The sequence below is a fragment of the Cricetulus griseus genome (genome assembly GCF_003668045.3).
Source record: "Cricetulus griseus strain 17A/GY chromosome 1 unlocalized genomic scaffold, alternate assembly CriGri-PICRH-1.0 chr1_1, whole genome shotgun sequence".
In the NCBI taxonomy this organism is placed as follows: Eukaryota; Metazoa; Chordata; class Mammalia; order Rodentia; family Cricetidae; genus Cricetulus; species Cricetulus griseus.
This window is the reverse complement of record NW_023276807.1, coordinates 269,138,911-269,154,607: the sequence shown is the minus strand read 5'-3', so window position 1 is coordinate 269,154,607 and position 15,697 is coordinate 269,138,911. Positions and strand designations below refer to the sequence as shown.

General features: G+C 45.6%; 1 protein-coding gene across 1 annotated transcript in view; it reads right to left on the bottom strand.

Annotated features, from left to right (window-relative positions):
- The window catches only part of Hs6st3 (heparan sulfate 6-O-sulfotransferase 3), a 726,575-nt gene extending 716,023 nt beyond the window's left edge, over window positions 1-10,552 (bottom strand). Inside the window, 2 exon segments of the mRNA XM_027393921.2 lie at window positions 9,838-10,339; window positions 10,342-10,552. Coding sequence (XP_027249722.2) covers window positions 9,838-10,339; window positions 10,342-10,552 — 713 coding nt within the window.
- Window positions 10,553-15,697: the final 5,145 nt, after the last annotated feature.

Sequence of the window (15,697 nt, the reverse complement as noted above, 5' to 3'; positions counted from 1 at the left end):
AGTCCTTTCTCCCCTTCTTCTGCAGGGTTTCCTGAACTGCACCAGAACTCTGCTTAATGTTGGGTTGTGGGTCTGTGTCTGTTTCAGGCTGTACATCTGCTATTGCTAGGAGTCTTAGCTGAAATCATCTTTAGAGATTCCTGGGAGAGTCCCTTGTGCCAGGTTTTTACCTGACCCCAAAATGCCCCCCACCCTTTCCAGCAGTCTCCTGTACAGCCAGCACAAGTCACTTTTCAAGGCAAGTTCATCGTGATAAAACCTTCACACGATAGCAAAGGCCTGAACACAATCGTATTTCCACGTTGCTCAGACTGGAGCTGTATCATAAAGCAGGGAGCTAGAGAGAACACAAGGGAACACACAAGGGGACGATGTATACAGAGGGGCAATGTATTTTGCTCCCCACGATGACCCAAAAATCCCTTCCTATGCATAGAACAGCACAGTCCTATGGATCCCACTGGGGTGGGGTGTATGTATGTATATTTAATTGGATATTAGTTTTGCTACCTATAAGTAGTAACAGTTTACTCATAGTATTTGACACTCAGAGGTAAAGCAATAACTACATGGTTCTTTGGGTCTTGTATCTACTAATTTTATTTAAAAATCTTCTAGCATTTAATGCTAGGACAATGTTGATGTATTTTTAATTAGTATACAAAGTAACAGGTTTCCTTATAGCATTTTCTTACTTAGTTGGCTTTAGAGGATTGCACACACAAACCCTCATTTGCCCAGCCCCTGTCCTTGTAGTACCCTGCCACCCCTAGGATTCCCCTTTTTGCTTTTCAAATCTGTCCTCTTCCTTCGAGCGTCTTTTGTCCCATCTCAGAAGCCACTGCCAAGTGCTTTGGCCTTTACCCACAGCAACCCCCTGCACAAATGTAAAAATCTTACAATATTCTGCATAGAAAGATTCTGGCATGTATACTTTAAAGAATACCATGACTTCTGCAAATACAGACAGACAGTTTCAAATGACACACGGCTTCTGTTTCTCTCCCTTCTCCTCTTCCTCTTCCTCCTCTTCTTCTCCCCTTCTGCCTCTCACCTCCTCCCTCCCCATGTTTCACGGAACTATTGGTAATAAATGTTACTCTGAAGACTCTGAATGCTTGTGGAACAGTGTAAGCAACAGTGAGCATCCAGTCTCATAAACAGGATTTTGCAGACTACAGCCACTTTGGCACACTGCTTGTCACGCTTTAACTAATATTGCTCTATAACTCCAAATATATAAAAATGCTGCACATAGATGTAATATAAAATATGTGTTGTCTACTGTGCATCCTAACACGGATCTAACAGCCCAAATCTGTCACTATTAGCCAGCTGGTTCAGGTGCATTCTGGTGACAAATATCCAAAATAGCATGGCTTTCCTTTTATTCAGCAAATGTCCCTGTAGTGACTTTCCCTTTGTAAAGGGTCCCTTTCCACTTCCCCACTCTTTAAGTTGATGTTCTGTTCTGTGCAGGGGAGATGCATGCAATATGGTTATTTGTTCTTCATCTCATTTGTTGACAAGAACTGGGACATCCATAAAATAGTGAGGAAACTTCTAACTATTTGAAGACACCGTATAAATCACCCTCCAGATTCAGCCCTTCCATCCCTGACACTCGGGGTTTATTTCTGTCCTTCTCTGCCTCACTGGAGTCCATGAAATAGATCGACTGCCTAATTCCCATGCCTTTTGGCTTCCAGGTAGAGTCACTCAGTGCAAGACAATGGGAAAAGATGGACAGGCAAGGGGAGAAAGCAGTCAGGACATATCCTCCCAACTGTTTCTTTCTCTGCCCTCCTTGTAGCAGCGGGAGGTTTCTCCAAACAGCTCTTATCCATATACCTCTTCTTGGGTTTCTCGCACTGAGACAGTTAGCCACCAGCATACAATGGATGTAAGACATCACTCTTCACCATTGCTACCTCATATCCAGGTGCTATCCGGTTGGGCTAAGAATCTCCCTTTGTTATTAAAAGGTACCCGGAGATGCAATGTCTGTTCTCTTTCCCTAATACGTACCTCTATGACATCTGCCTTTAAAATCATAATTGGTGCCAGAACCCATACTAATAAGACCAGGAATGTTATAAAACTGTAACATGCTACAAAAGAGAAGGTATTTATTAGTAAACACATAGCAGCAACATTGAGTATACTTCTGCTCCAAAACAGATAGTCTATGGATCACTGACAGCATCTTATACATACACAAAGGAGACTGAGCCACTGCACACAGGACCAACTTCTGTCTTCTCTGTTCAATGTTACCTCCTCCTGGGAGTCTTCTCCTCAGTCTGCCATCAGCACACTAAAGTCTATCTCTGTTCAAAACCGACTTTGCTCGTCTTTCTACGTCTGCTTTTGCTTTAGACATAAATCATAAAAATCCTACAGGTTTCTGATTGTGGTCCATCAAACAGGTTTGTAATTACATACCCACAATCTCAAGTTCTTTGGAAGAATACTCTGTAAATCTAACGGATACATACCAAGGAAGTCAAGGAGATTGACATTCATGACACCCTGTGTTTATGAAGAAATTGGAATGCATAGCTCAACATAACTCCACGGTGTTAGATGAAGGGCTCTTAAAACAAATGGCAGTGCCTACCAATCAAAGCATGGCTAGATATGAATAATAGCAATGAACTAAAAATATTTATGTGACCATGGGCAACTAATTCAATTTCACTGCAGGACTTTTTCATGTATGAATTTAATTGTGTATGTTTAAACATTTTATTGCTGTTTCATTAATTTCCCATTAGAAAAAAACAGTATGCTTGGGGGGAAATACTTCACTTTTCCATTTAACTAAATACCCACTGAGTGTCCCTAGCTCTCTATGAATCAACATTTACTTTTTATCTTTTACGGCCATTTCTTTTGTACTACAACTTGCCAGTTAACTTCTATGCTATTTAAAGATTCCAGATTCCAAAAGGGTAGCATAGCTCTCCTGTTTTCCTTACACAATTCAGGATGTATGTATATGACAAGTCCCAAGAAAATATAATGGCTAACCACATATATGAGACTTCCTGCTCTTTTCCAAGGGCACCACATAGGTTATTAATGCTTAGACTGCCATGTCAGTTATGACACTCTTACCTTTCCAGAAAAGAAGTGCACACACACAACAAGGTCACATAACAAGAGGCTGACCGACCTCAAAATCCCCAGAGTGTGACTTTGGGACCCAACTCATAAGGGTAGGTGACATTCACAGGTCAGAGAAGAGCATCGTTGTCAGTTGCTAGCAAGTCTGTCAATGGATTCCTCAGATTTCTCTTTGGGGATGTTTTCCTGAGTCATTACCTCTTCCATTGGTTTCCCCAACGTCAAATTCTCCAACCAGACAAACCCAACTCCAACTCTGCTATCTGGTTTGAGCAGTAGTGATCACAAGTCTACATATACCTAAGATGATGTAAACCTCTGTCCACCATCCACCCTCCCAGCTCAACCTGGCATTTTTTCTAAATTAAAAATGTATAATGAAATAACCTGTCCAAAATTTAGAGTTTCTGTGTGTTCCCAAATGAACAGCTGACATCTCTCTTATTATAAGAAGAAAGTCTTACAGACATAGTACAATGAACCTTATCTTTCTTACTTTTCCTTTTCTCTTGGATAATCAAATGTAGTACCTTGCAATTTGTGGATCTCAACTGCTAACAAGTTGAATTTACACCCAAAGTAACAGTCGTGAAGCTAAGTGTCCAGCAATTTTCTAAAGGACCACAATCTTGTCAATTACACCATAATTTTTAAAGGCAATCTAAAAGCAGGCATTTCCTGAGCATCTCCCCTGGGTTAATCTCTGTGATGAGCACTTCATGTGTGTTTTACAGAGCAACAGTATATGCCACAGGAAGATTAAAACCAAATTAACACTCTATAAGCAGACAACATTTTTGTACATTTCCCAACATATTGCTAAAATGCTCAGCTACAACTAATATAAAGTACCATTAGCCAATTAAAATTAACAGAAGATTTATCCATGATACCCAACATCTAGCAAATTTAAACACAAGGTAATAGATTACAAAATGCATAAATAAGACTTCCCTATTCAATTACTTTCATATTAGCCCCATCCAATACAATGTATCTTGTAACTCTTAAAGTCACATCAGGGTTTGACAATTTCAAACTATGAACCCGTTATCAAACATAAGCAATTTTCAAATGCCCTAAGATTCTGATTGTCTTTAGACAAAGTGGAATCATAATAATTAGCTTTGGGAAATCAAGAAGAGTCTGAAATTAAGCAAAACCACACTGTTGGCTACAATTACCTAGCTTCTAATCATCACTCAAACACTTCTGCTTCTCTGAAGTCGAGCCTATCAAAAAGCCCCACAGTAACCAGCAAGAGAAGGCATCGCAATAGGTCATCTGTTAAGATTAACTACTGACAGTTACACCCTCACCACTCAGAAAACCATATGTGTTAACATCTTCCTGACTCGAAGAGATTGGTGGTTTGAGGCTGAAGTGATACTTTAAGGGACATTCCTTGTCATGGACAGGTAAGTGGATGCAGTGTGTTGAAACCTTCTCTTTCATTTCACACTGCATACAAACAGTTGGGGAAAAATTAACCTTCTTGGCATCTCAGCATTTCTAATTACAAGAGATGGCACAGTAGTGCAGGCTACAAGAGTCTGGGATCTCTGAGCCGGAGCTCTGTAGAAAACATGTATGTTAGCATGCTGTCTAGAGGGAAAGCAGGATGAGGTTTTAAAGCAATTCTATTTGTTTGTTTGATTGATTGTTATGGGATGAGTCGTGTTGAATCTTCTCATCTAATCTTTTATTTGTTAAGAAAGCAATGCCATAAAAAGGTCCCACTGCTTGGGCCCTGAATGTGGGAGGCAATGGCTTCTCTCAGGTTGTACTCTACCCAAGCTTCTTTGCAGAAATGTTTATGAATGCTAGAGAGCTGATTCGTGTATGGTCTTCATTGTTCTTTTCTGTTCACGTGGCAGGGATGGGAGAAGACACCCTAAATTCCTCTTAGATTTGAATGAAGAACTCTTACAGTAAATGGCCACCCAGGCCGCCTTTTCCCAGGAAGGAATTTCATACCCATCAGTGGTTAAGCAGACACTACGAAAGCTCCCCCTGCTAAGGACCACCCCACTTCACAGAGGAGTTCACCCTGACTGCAGACAGCTACAAATTTTATGAAGTTCTTTCTCAAGTTGAAACCCCACCAAGTCCTTGCCCTGGCTCTACATTCTACATGCCAGGTTGATGTAAAAACAAGTCCCCTTCACCTTCCACGCCGCCTTCTTTTGGGTGCTGAAGGCAGCTTTGATGTTTCTCCTCACTGTTTCAGTCTTCACAGTAAACATTACCAGTGCCTTCAGTTACTGTGGATTTGGCTCTCAGAAATCAATGAAGACATACCAATCAGAAGAATTATCATTTGCCTAGGAGTGTTCCTTCACTAGAATGCAGAGAAGATGGCTGAAGGTTCATTTCTCTCTCATTTATGAGCAACTGTACTTGACACCATTGAAGAGCCTGTTGTCCACCCAGGCACTGCATCTATGCTAGACCTTTTTCTCTGATCACACACACACACACACACACACACACACACCCCACGTTCTGTGATACAAAGTGAGTCAAAGAGCCTCATCATCCTGACCACAGTGATTGGCTGAAAAAGTCACAAGGTTCAAACTGAAATTAACCTGAGTTAATTTCTCCAAGATTGCAAACTGGAGCCCAGTGCCAGCCTGCTTCTCTGTCTCCCAGTGGATTATTTATACATGAAAGTCATTTACCTGCCTCCTGTGTTGAGGCCCTTTGCTAGAACATGCCACAGTAATGTAGAGGGAAGGGTCTCATGTTTCCAGACATTTCTGAAACCACATCCACACTTTCCTATTCTGTTGTACACTCACGTAAGTCAATAACCCACCACCACCACCACCACCACCACCACCACGTGAAACAGGTTTATATCACTTGCAACACCGTGTCCTGTCTAGTACCAAATCCATAGGATGTCAGCCATCCTAACAGGGTCAATGGATCATGAGTCATAAAAGAAAAAAATCTCTTCCTCATGCTACAGAATGATATAGAAGAGTATCTTCTGGCATTGTGTAAGAAAGAAGATATCCTCTTACCAAGGTTGAAAGTACCTTTCCTAACAGGCAAGCTCACACAAGGTCATGGCACTGCTCAAAACTCCATGCCCATTACCACCAGAGCACCTGATGTATTAGTAGGTAATTAAGACAGTACTCGGGGCACTCGGTACAGTCACAAAATGAAGACACGAACTCCCTAGGGAAACTTCAGAAACATCATCTCACCTTTTTAGTGTTAGAATGCTCATCAAATTGTGGGTTATTAGTTTTCTCTTCAGTGGTTTTTATCTTTTTTATTTTGCTATAAAATGCTATGATTCCATCCATACTCAATATTGGTAAAGAGGCTTCTCCTAATGCTTGGGTGACACAGATAAAGGGGAGGAAACACAAAGTAAAGGGGAACCCAGGATGGGGAGATGGCTCTGCCATGAAGAGTCCACCACATAAGCACGAGGACCTGGGTTCAGATCCCCAGTACCTGCATAAAGCCTGACGCCATGGCTGTAATCCCACCATTCCCGTGGTGACACGGAAGACAGAGACAGGAGAATCTTCAAAAGCCCACAGCCCATGTAGCCTGGTATAAACATCTGATGTCAAGAAACAGGTCTCAAGCAAGATGGGGGGGGGGCAAAAACAGACACACGAGGCTGGTCCCTGACCTTCATAGTCACTCCATGGCTTGCATATGGCCAATATGCCCAGGACCACAACACTAGTGCGCTCCTCCACTCTCTACATACACACACACACACAAACACACACACACACACACTCACACACACACAGTTTTTTTTTAAGAAGAATACACACAAGACGCTGAGTAGGATAACCTACTGAGGAAATAATGAAAGGGGAAAATCACCACATACAAAAGAAGAAATCCTTGGGAAATGATTTTTTAAAAAGTGATGCAGTCAAGTCATCTTACTATTGGTTTCCAATCTGATGCCAACCACTGTCAAGTCAGAATTCACCTTTGTAGTTTCATGGGGTCTGGCCCCCTCCTGAGCCTATGAAATCCATATCATGCTCCCTTCAGCTCCCTGCCCCTGTTCTCTCAGACTTGCTTCCTCTCTTCTGTCTCTAGCCTGAGTGTCCCTCTGTCCTCTGTCACTACCCAGTTGCCATACACACAGGTGTTAAATATTAAGTACTATATGCCAGCATATTGCTCTGTGTATACACACCATGCTAAGTATGTCCCATTGATTAGCTCGTTTACTTCTCAAAACACACCTGTATGGGACATCCTAGTTATTGTTTACATTATAGAGGGAGAGAATTGGAGACTCGGGCTCTGAAAGAGCGTACCTTAGTCCTGGTACACACATCATGCAAGATCACCGCTCTTCTTACTCCAGGGTCCTGCATTAACCAATTCCCTGATCCACAAGGGCATTGGTCCTTAAAGGAAACAGGGAGGAGCCACCAAGAGGGGAGCAGAAGCAGAGAGCCCTGGGAAATAAGACCAACAGGAGCTCCTTCTCAATTTTGCTTAGAGTCAGCCCTATTTGAAATAGAACCTTGTTCCCATTATGTAGCAATAGATTATCTGCCATTTTGCATTGTGGAAATGTACCCTCCATTATCCAGGCTAATCTCGTTGACTGTAGAATGCTGTACACAGACATTACAATGACAGACAACTAATTCAATCTTCTCTGCCAGCAAGATGCTACTATTAACGTCTCTTCAATTCCTCCCCTAGAGCTTTTGATGCAGGGCACTCACATACATCACAGGGACCCCTTCCTACAGGAGCTATGAAGAAAGGTAACTGAGACTCACTGGGGGGGTGGAGGAGAGAGAATGGGAAGAGGGAAGAAGGTTGCACAATGCAACACAAAACACCACACCAAAAAAAAAAATAATAAGAAAAATAAACTGATGCAAGATGATTGATTATCTGATCACTTGTGGCACAAAAGAAATGAATGTTTATGGCTGAACTCAGAACACCGCTTGATTTTGACAGAACCCATATGTTCAAATAGTCAAGGCGGAATTTTCCTGCCAGGAAGTGCAGAGATGGCGTGTATCTTCTGTGGAACGGAGACCTCGCAGTGTGTGGCCTACGTGGGGTCTTTAACAGCGGGCGACTGATTACTCAGCCAAAACCCAGCTACGGCATGTTTCTCATCTTCCTCTAATTTCTGTAAGTCTTCATGCATCTACCCACTAAGGCAGTGCTTTGGTTTTTTATACTAACACTCACTGAAAGTCATCAGAGGGTTGATGTGATAGTGAGAGGGTCCACGTTACTAGAACAGCAGCCATGAGACAGGCTCACAAGCTCTTTGGGATCAACCGGGAATGTGTAATATCCACATGGAACGATGTGGAGCAGAGGCAGTCTCAATAAAGTCATAGTGCTATGAGCTATGAGTAAATATAGCACTTAAAGCGTTCCGCTGGAAGACACTGTACTATTAAATAATGCACTATTAAAATCTTCACAGGTGCAAAGCCCTTCAAACAAACTAAGGGAAAGGGACTACTAGTTTCTTATTCTGAATGATTTGCATCCAACAGAAGGAGCATGGAGAAGACAAAATATTTAATAAACTGCTAGAATAAAAGAAAAAAAAGCCCATGATGAAATTCCACTATTGTCAGAGAAATGGAGTAGAATTAGATGCTTCAGTGGTGGCAAATTTCAAAATCTGTATAGCTTCCAGCTAATGAAGCTTTTCCATAATGCCAAATGCAAAAGGCTACCTGATATCAACATAGCAATCTGAATAGTTCAACTCCGATTCCCTCACACCAAATGGTTTGAAACCTTTAAGATACAAACTTCGGTAAACTAATGTTCTGATTTTTTTTAAAATATTGTATTCCCTTGAGCATGTCAGATTTATCTCCAGATGGCAATGGGCAGAAGAGCATCAGACCATATTCTTAAGCCGAAGCATCGCTCAAAGGCTGGAAGGAACTAGCTGCATTGGGAACTAAGATTCCAAACTTTCTCAGTCCTCGGCTGCATTGCTGTTTTAGCGGGCTAGCATACCCTCTTGACAGAAATGGGTTAGATCTTTGTATCCACTGGGCCCACTCCCAGGCACACAGTAGGCATTTAACAAATAATGCTGAGATTTATGGCTTAAGGGGAAGAGTGGAAATCTTGCTGAGAACAACATGGGTCCAAAACCTGGCACTGCCCAACAGAAAGACCATCTCCGGAATTAGGGTTATCACAGTGGAGCGCAAATTCGCACGTGTGTCATCAAAGCGGCTTCGAAAGGATTGTTTACTGAGCTGGCAGGCAGCCACCAAGAGCCACTTGCCAGGGGATTATACTCCAGCTTCCCCATTCCTGAAAAACCCGTGCTTTGTGTCTGCACTGGCAGCTCCCGTGCCCTTTGGGTGTCCACCATATAATTTAAGTTCAAGATTCGACCTCGCTGGTCCAACCCAGACCCTCAACACCCTGGCTCAAACACCACGTGACAAAGTGCTAGGCACCGGGCAGAATGCACAGCAGCATGTCTGTGGGCACGTCTGTGGTCGGGGGGGGGGGGGGGGGGCAAGAAGCAGTGGAGCACGGAGAGGAACCAGCTCAAGCCCCCTGTGGTAACCCCTCACCCAAATTCTCTGCCCCACTCGCTGGAAACCGCTTCCAGACAGCAAAGGGGCTGGCGGGCAGGGTCGGGATGGGGGGGGGGTTCGGAAAACAAACAGAAGCCGCGTGGGACAGGCACGGTACCTGGTGTGGCTGTGGTTGCGGGGACAATCCTTCTTCTCCATGATGGCCGGCACGCAGTTGGTGAGCTCGGTCCAGTCGGCGTGCAGCCCGCAGCTCCAGCCGGTGGAGAAGCGGGAGAAGAGCCAGGTCTCCTTCTTGCCGGGCCGGTGGCAGGTGCACTTTTTCTGGCCAGCTTTGCAGCTGCACGGCTGCTCCAGGCGTATGTTCTTCACCAGGTGCCGGCCGAACGTGGTGCCCCCGGTCTTCTGGATGTGCAGGAACACGATCACGTCGCGCCCTTTGATGTTAAAGTCCACGAAGCGGGTCAGGTCCTTCAGGGTGAAGTTGAAGCGAGGCACGAAGCGGGGCAGGGAGCCGTTTTCGGGCGCCTCGGGATCCGGCTCCTCCTCCTCGTCGTCGTCGTCGTCCTCCTCTTCCTCCCCGGGGCCCCCCGGATCCTCATCCTCGTCCTCGGGAGCCGCGACCCCGTGAGGACCCTCGGGCGGTCCCCGGGGTGGCGGGGCAGCTGGGGCCGCCGCTCCCACTCGTCTGGGGGCGCCTGTGCCCGCCGGGCAGGACTCGGGGCGGCGGGCGGGCGGGCCTCCCCGACGCGGGGCTGCTCCCCGAAGTTGGCGCAGGAGCTGCTGCAGGAAGGGGACACGTACTGGTACATGATGACCACGAAGAGGAGCGTGAGCACGGGCGTCAGCAGCCACTTGTTGAACCTTTCATCCATGGTCCCGCTCTCAGGCCGGCAGGTGAGGAGGTGGCGGCGGCGGCAGCGGCAGCGGCGCGATAGGGCGCCTGCTCGGAAGTTTCGGGGACTCCGGGGCGCGGCTCCGAGCCCGCCGCTCCTCCATGCCCCTGCCGCCGAGGAGCGCGGCTGCCTAGCTGCCCCGCCGCACTCCGGGGCTTGCGGAGCCGGGGCCTACGAGCGAGCGGAGCCGGGAAGACGGGCGCCGGCGGCGGCGGCGTAGGGCTCCTCGGGATCCCCGGGGCGCCTGGCTCCAGCCGGCTCCTCTTGCGCCCGGACGCGGGGCTCTCAGGCGACACGGAGCCTCCCGCCGCCGGCCGGCAGACGCTCAGACGCGGGGGCGCAGGGTTCGGGTCCCGGACCTGCCCGGGGCAGCTGCGGCGGCGAGCACCAGGGCTGCATGAAGCTCAGCAAGGCGCGGGCCAAGGGCAAAGGCGCGGCCCGGTCCCCGCAGCCCCAGCCCTCCGTGTGCACCGCGCCCCGCGCCTTCGCCCGCGGGTCCCCGGCTGCCCGGAGCCCGCCGCAAGTTTGCAAAGCGGCCCCTCGGCGCGGGCGAGCGAGACGCCTCTGCGGAGCCGCCTCCCGGGCGAATCGCACTACTGCTCCGGGTCTGCCCGCCCAGGCGCAGGCAACGCGCGCACACTCGCTCACGCGGGCTGGCACCGCCACTACCCGCCAGCCGGTGTGACAGGAGCCCTGCTACCCGCAGCAAAAAAACCTGCCCTAGGTACGGAGCATGCGCCAAAGCCTTCCTCAGCCCCGGAGGAGTTTCCAGGGGAGGAGTCGGCGGCTCTGCGGGGCTCGCGGGAGGCAGCTGGGGGTGGGAACCTTCCTGCCTGGAGCCGCGGAGATCTGACAAAAAGGCTAGCGGTGCAGCGAGAACAGGCCCCACCGAGGGCGTTGCTGGAGATGATCTGATTCCTCTACATCGCAACGCTGGCGGCTTTCTCAGTATGAGAGTGGACAGAAACCTGCTCGCTCTTGTTTGCAGGAATAACCCCCTAAGGCAGGAAGTCCCCCACAGACAGGGCTTTCTCCTGTCCCTCCTCAGCATGGCAATGGCTCCAGACTTCATTTACTGTCGCCCCAAGACATTCACACCGATGCTCAAGTTTGTGCCAAGCCTTCCTTAACTACTGGCTTAGCAGGTTCAACGCTACAACTTTATTCAACCAGCAACCGTTAAACGCTTGCTATATGCAAAGGGCATTGTGTTTGGTGCCTACTTCATTTCCTTCACCACGAGGCCAGTCCAGAACGCAGCCAGGCAGGGTATAAGTAGAGTTTAATGGTCACCTCCTAAAATGCATTCTAACACAAAGTGAGCTCTTTGATTGTTCAGGACAAACCTTTCCCGAGTGAAACACAATACCAACTCTCCTCACCTGTGTTTCTCAACAAAGTCCTTCTTCGTCCACAGATGTTTTTAAAATTCTCATTTTTGAGGATGTAAATTTTGAAATTGCCCCAGAGTCCAATCTTTGTTTAGCTACAACTCATGATTTTCAGATAATGAATGGATATGCCAACTAGCTCACATCAAAGTGGTGCGCCTGACCCACCATGCCTGGATCCACTGGAGCTGTTTTCCAAGAGATCAGGGGCAGTGTGTTGGAATTTGGGACAATCAATGTGAATTCCTGGCCCAGACTAAAGGTGTCCTTCCTAGTTACCAGCCAGACATATTTCCTCAGCTATGGTATTCCACACTTTCACACCAGAGCACCGTTCTGCCTGTCTACTTAGGGGTGTGTGCTGTGTGGGACTTATTTTTTCCTGAGAACGGCCCTGGCCTCTTCTGTCATGTTCCATGTGGAACCATCGGTTAAAATCCATATCTCTTTTGGGAATGCTGACACTTGCTGGTCAGAAGTTAGTTTTACTGTTCTTCCCAGCAAAACATTCCTCCTCTGCTTCCACCCGTTTTCAACCTTTAACAGTTGTAACACATGCCATACCATTCTTGATACTGTAGAAGGCTCCTCAAACACTCTCTGGACTCAAGTTTAAAGTCCTACCAATCATCATACCACACTCCAAAACAAGAAATTGTTCCTTTTGAAAGAAGAAATCAATGAAGTCCAGGAATTATTTCCAAAATCCATCTTGTTGGCAGAGGGTTTCTTGTTTGTTTGTTTTTGTTTTGTTTTGCTTTTAAGGCTGGGGAGATAATTGAGACAATTCGTGAACAAGGTCCTAGGTTTCAATTTCTACAGCTAACTTTTTTTTTTTTTAAGCTGGATGTGATGACCAGTATCTCAGGGTCTCTGCTAGGGAAGCAGACACGAGGTACAAACAGATCATTAGCACTCTGCTGGCCCAGTAGGCCGGTGTAGTCTACTTGACAAGTTCTAGGCCAATGATAGAAATCAGTCCCAAATAAAAGGTGGATGGCATTTGAGGACAACATCCTAAGCTGTCCTCTGGCATCCACATGCTCTCTCTCTCTCTCTCTCTCTCTCTCTCTCTCTCTCTCTCTCTCTCTCTCTCTGTTTTCAGGTAAAAAGTCATTATGACTTTGTGCCTTTGTACACTATTTTATTGGAGAAATACCTTTTTTTCTAGAATGCTGCTTTATATCTCATGGCTAAGGAGAGCCTTTCTATCCAAATGGAGTGTTGGTGATAATTTACATAGTGGAAAAGCACTTTCCTAGCCATCTTTTCCTTGGCTTCTCAGAACAGCACTCTAAGGAGATTTTTTAAAATGGGTGATATCTCATTTTGGAGATGAGGAAACTGAACCAAGAAAAGTCAGGTGAAAGCAAAGTCAAACCAGAAGCTTCTGATTCCCTGAAATGCATTCAAATCGCCACCTAACTAATCCAGGAAACAGCAACAACACAGATCATAGTTCCCTCTCTCCCTTCTTGAGACCCTCTGAGGCAGGAGGCAGGAAGAGACAACATAATTGCTACAGAACAGTTAAGTTATTTTCCCTCTTCCATGGCTTGCTAGGCAAAACAGGGCAATTTCGCATCCTGCAATGTTATGAGGTCTAGTCATAGTTTCCAGATAAACAAGGGAAAGAGTACCAATCATAAATCAATGTCATCGTTATTAAAACAGGACACTTACCATAGTTCCCAAAGAAAATACTGTAAAAAATGTCGTTGATAACTTATGTATTCCTAAGTACACATAACAGTGTTCAAAAACATGCTACCATTCTATAAAAATCTTTTTGTTGTTATTGTTGCTTTTGCTTTCAGTAAAATAGCTGATGGGGTGCCGCCATTTCCTTGGGGTAAGTGGAAGGAAAGCAATGCACAGATCCGGGGCAATTGCAGAGATAATTCAGGCATGTGCTCGGGAATTCATTTCTCATGATAGGCAAATTTGGTCGGGTACGCACCTCTTCTCTCCCAGGTATAATCTCTCTGGTACCACAGTAGAACTTGTTGTGAACCCAATCAAAGAACTTAAACCGTGCAATAAACAGGCTTCCTTATCTATGAGGGCAGACATGGCATTCTGCAGAAAACGAACAGGAACTTTCTCAGAGTGCTCTTCAGGTGAAAGGAAAGAAACATATTTGCATTCGGCCTACTATAGTTACCCCAGGATGACACCAGCTGGCAATTGTTTCTGGCTAACAGATTGCAGCTACTATGATTCCTACATAAATTATTAAAATAATAAAAGTAATGTTTTCAGAAAGCTCTCTTCACTTCCTCTGCCAGTCTAGCAACAAGCGTAACACTGAGCTATCTGCGAGGCAATTTGTTCACCTAATTTTATGCCTTAATAAGCTTTACTACAATTATCTTCTTGCCTGGTTCCTTGTCTACCTTCTCTTTATTATTTTGCCTCTGTTCTTCCCAAATACTCTCAAACCTGTTATCAGCATTGCCTGCCCCTCCCCCGCCACCCGCCCTCAGGATTCAAACTTTTGATTAGAACAGTCCTCATTTAATCAAGTTCAGTTGGGAGATAAAATTGCATTTCCACTTCTTCCTTTTCCCATTGGTACAAGAAACTGCCTTTGAGGACACCCTGGAGGGATTACAGGTCCAAACAATCCCAGAGAACAGCGTTGGGTCCCCTGTGCTTGCACACATGAATGCAGAGATGAGGCAGATGAAAATAAAAATATTTCCCATCTCTGATTGGTTGTATGGATCCCTCTTTTTGAGGGAGTGGGGAGTGGAGAGATGGCTCGGCTGTTCAGAGGAGTTGTTGTTCTTCCAGAAGAACTGGCTTTGATTTCCAGGACCATATGACGTTTGCAACAGTGCAAGAAATCTAACACTCTCTGTCCTCTTCAGGCACTGCAGACACAACAGTACACAGACATACACCCAGGTGCACACAATTTTTAAAAATAAAGTAAAGAATAAAAAGTGTTCTTGTCCCTCTTTCTTGATTCTGTTGACAAGCCCTGCCCCCAAGTCCCTTAGTCACACAGTTTGCAGGTAACACTAGTCTCTTCCTTAAGAGGAAGCCACTAGAAGCATTTGGAGAGCCAGTGCAGATCACAGGCAGAACTAGGATCTAGACTACATGTATTCCAGTTCCCTACATCATTGTGACTTTGAGGCCACTGTGTCCCTACTTATTGCATTTCAGAGTTCCTATTCATATGAATGGATAATTTATTTGGCTTTGTTGTATAACCTTCCTCACCCACCGTAGATAGCAGCCTGTCAGGGAAGCATAGAAACTGCTATCTCTATGCATAATGTATGTTCATTAACTCAGTATAATGTGAGCAGCGCACTAGTGTTTTCATAGTAGATGTGCGGTTATTTCTTCAGCACGAATTCGTTGAGCAGCTACCATATTGCTTTGGAGGCTTGAGCTATACCATGAAACAAGACCAATCAAGGGCTACACACCAAGAGGGAGGAGAAGTGATGAAGAAATAGATAAAACTAATTCATTTAATCTACAACATACAATGAGATGCATATGTAACACATGAAGTTCCTGGAACATTTTGATACTTGGCTCACATTTGGAAGCAATGATAATACTGATGTTTACTCTCAAGAGCTTAAATTAAAAACAGTATAGAAGAAATTAGGAAGAGACTGGGAAATTGATCATATTAAGGATGGTAGGATATTATAAAAATTTAATTCTGAGGGAGGAGAGGAGAGGAGAGGAGAGGAGAGGAGAGGAGAGG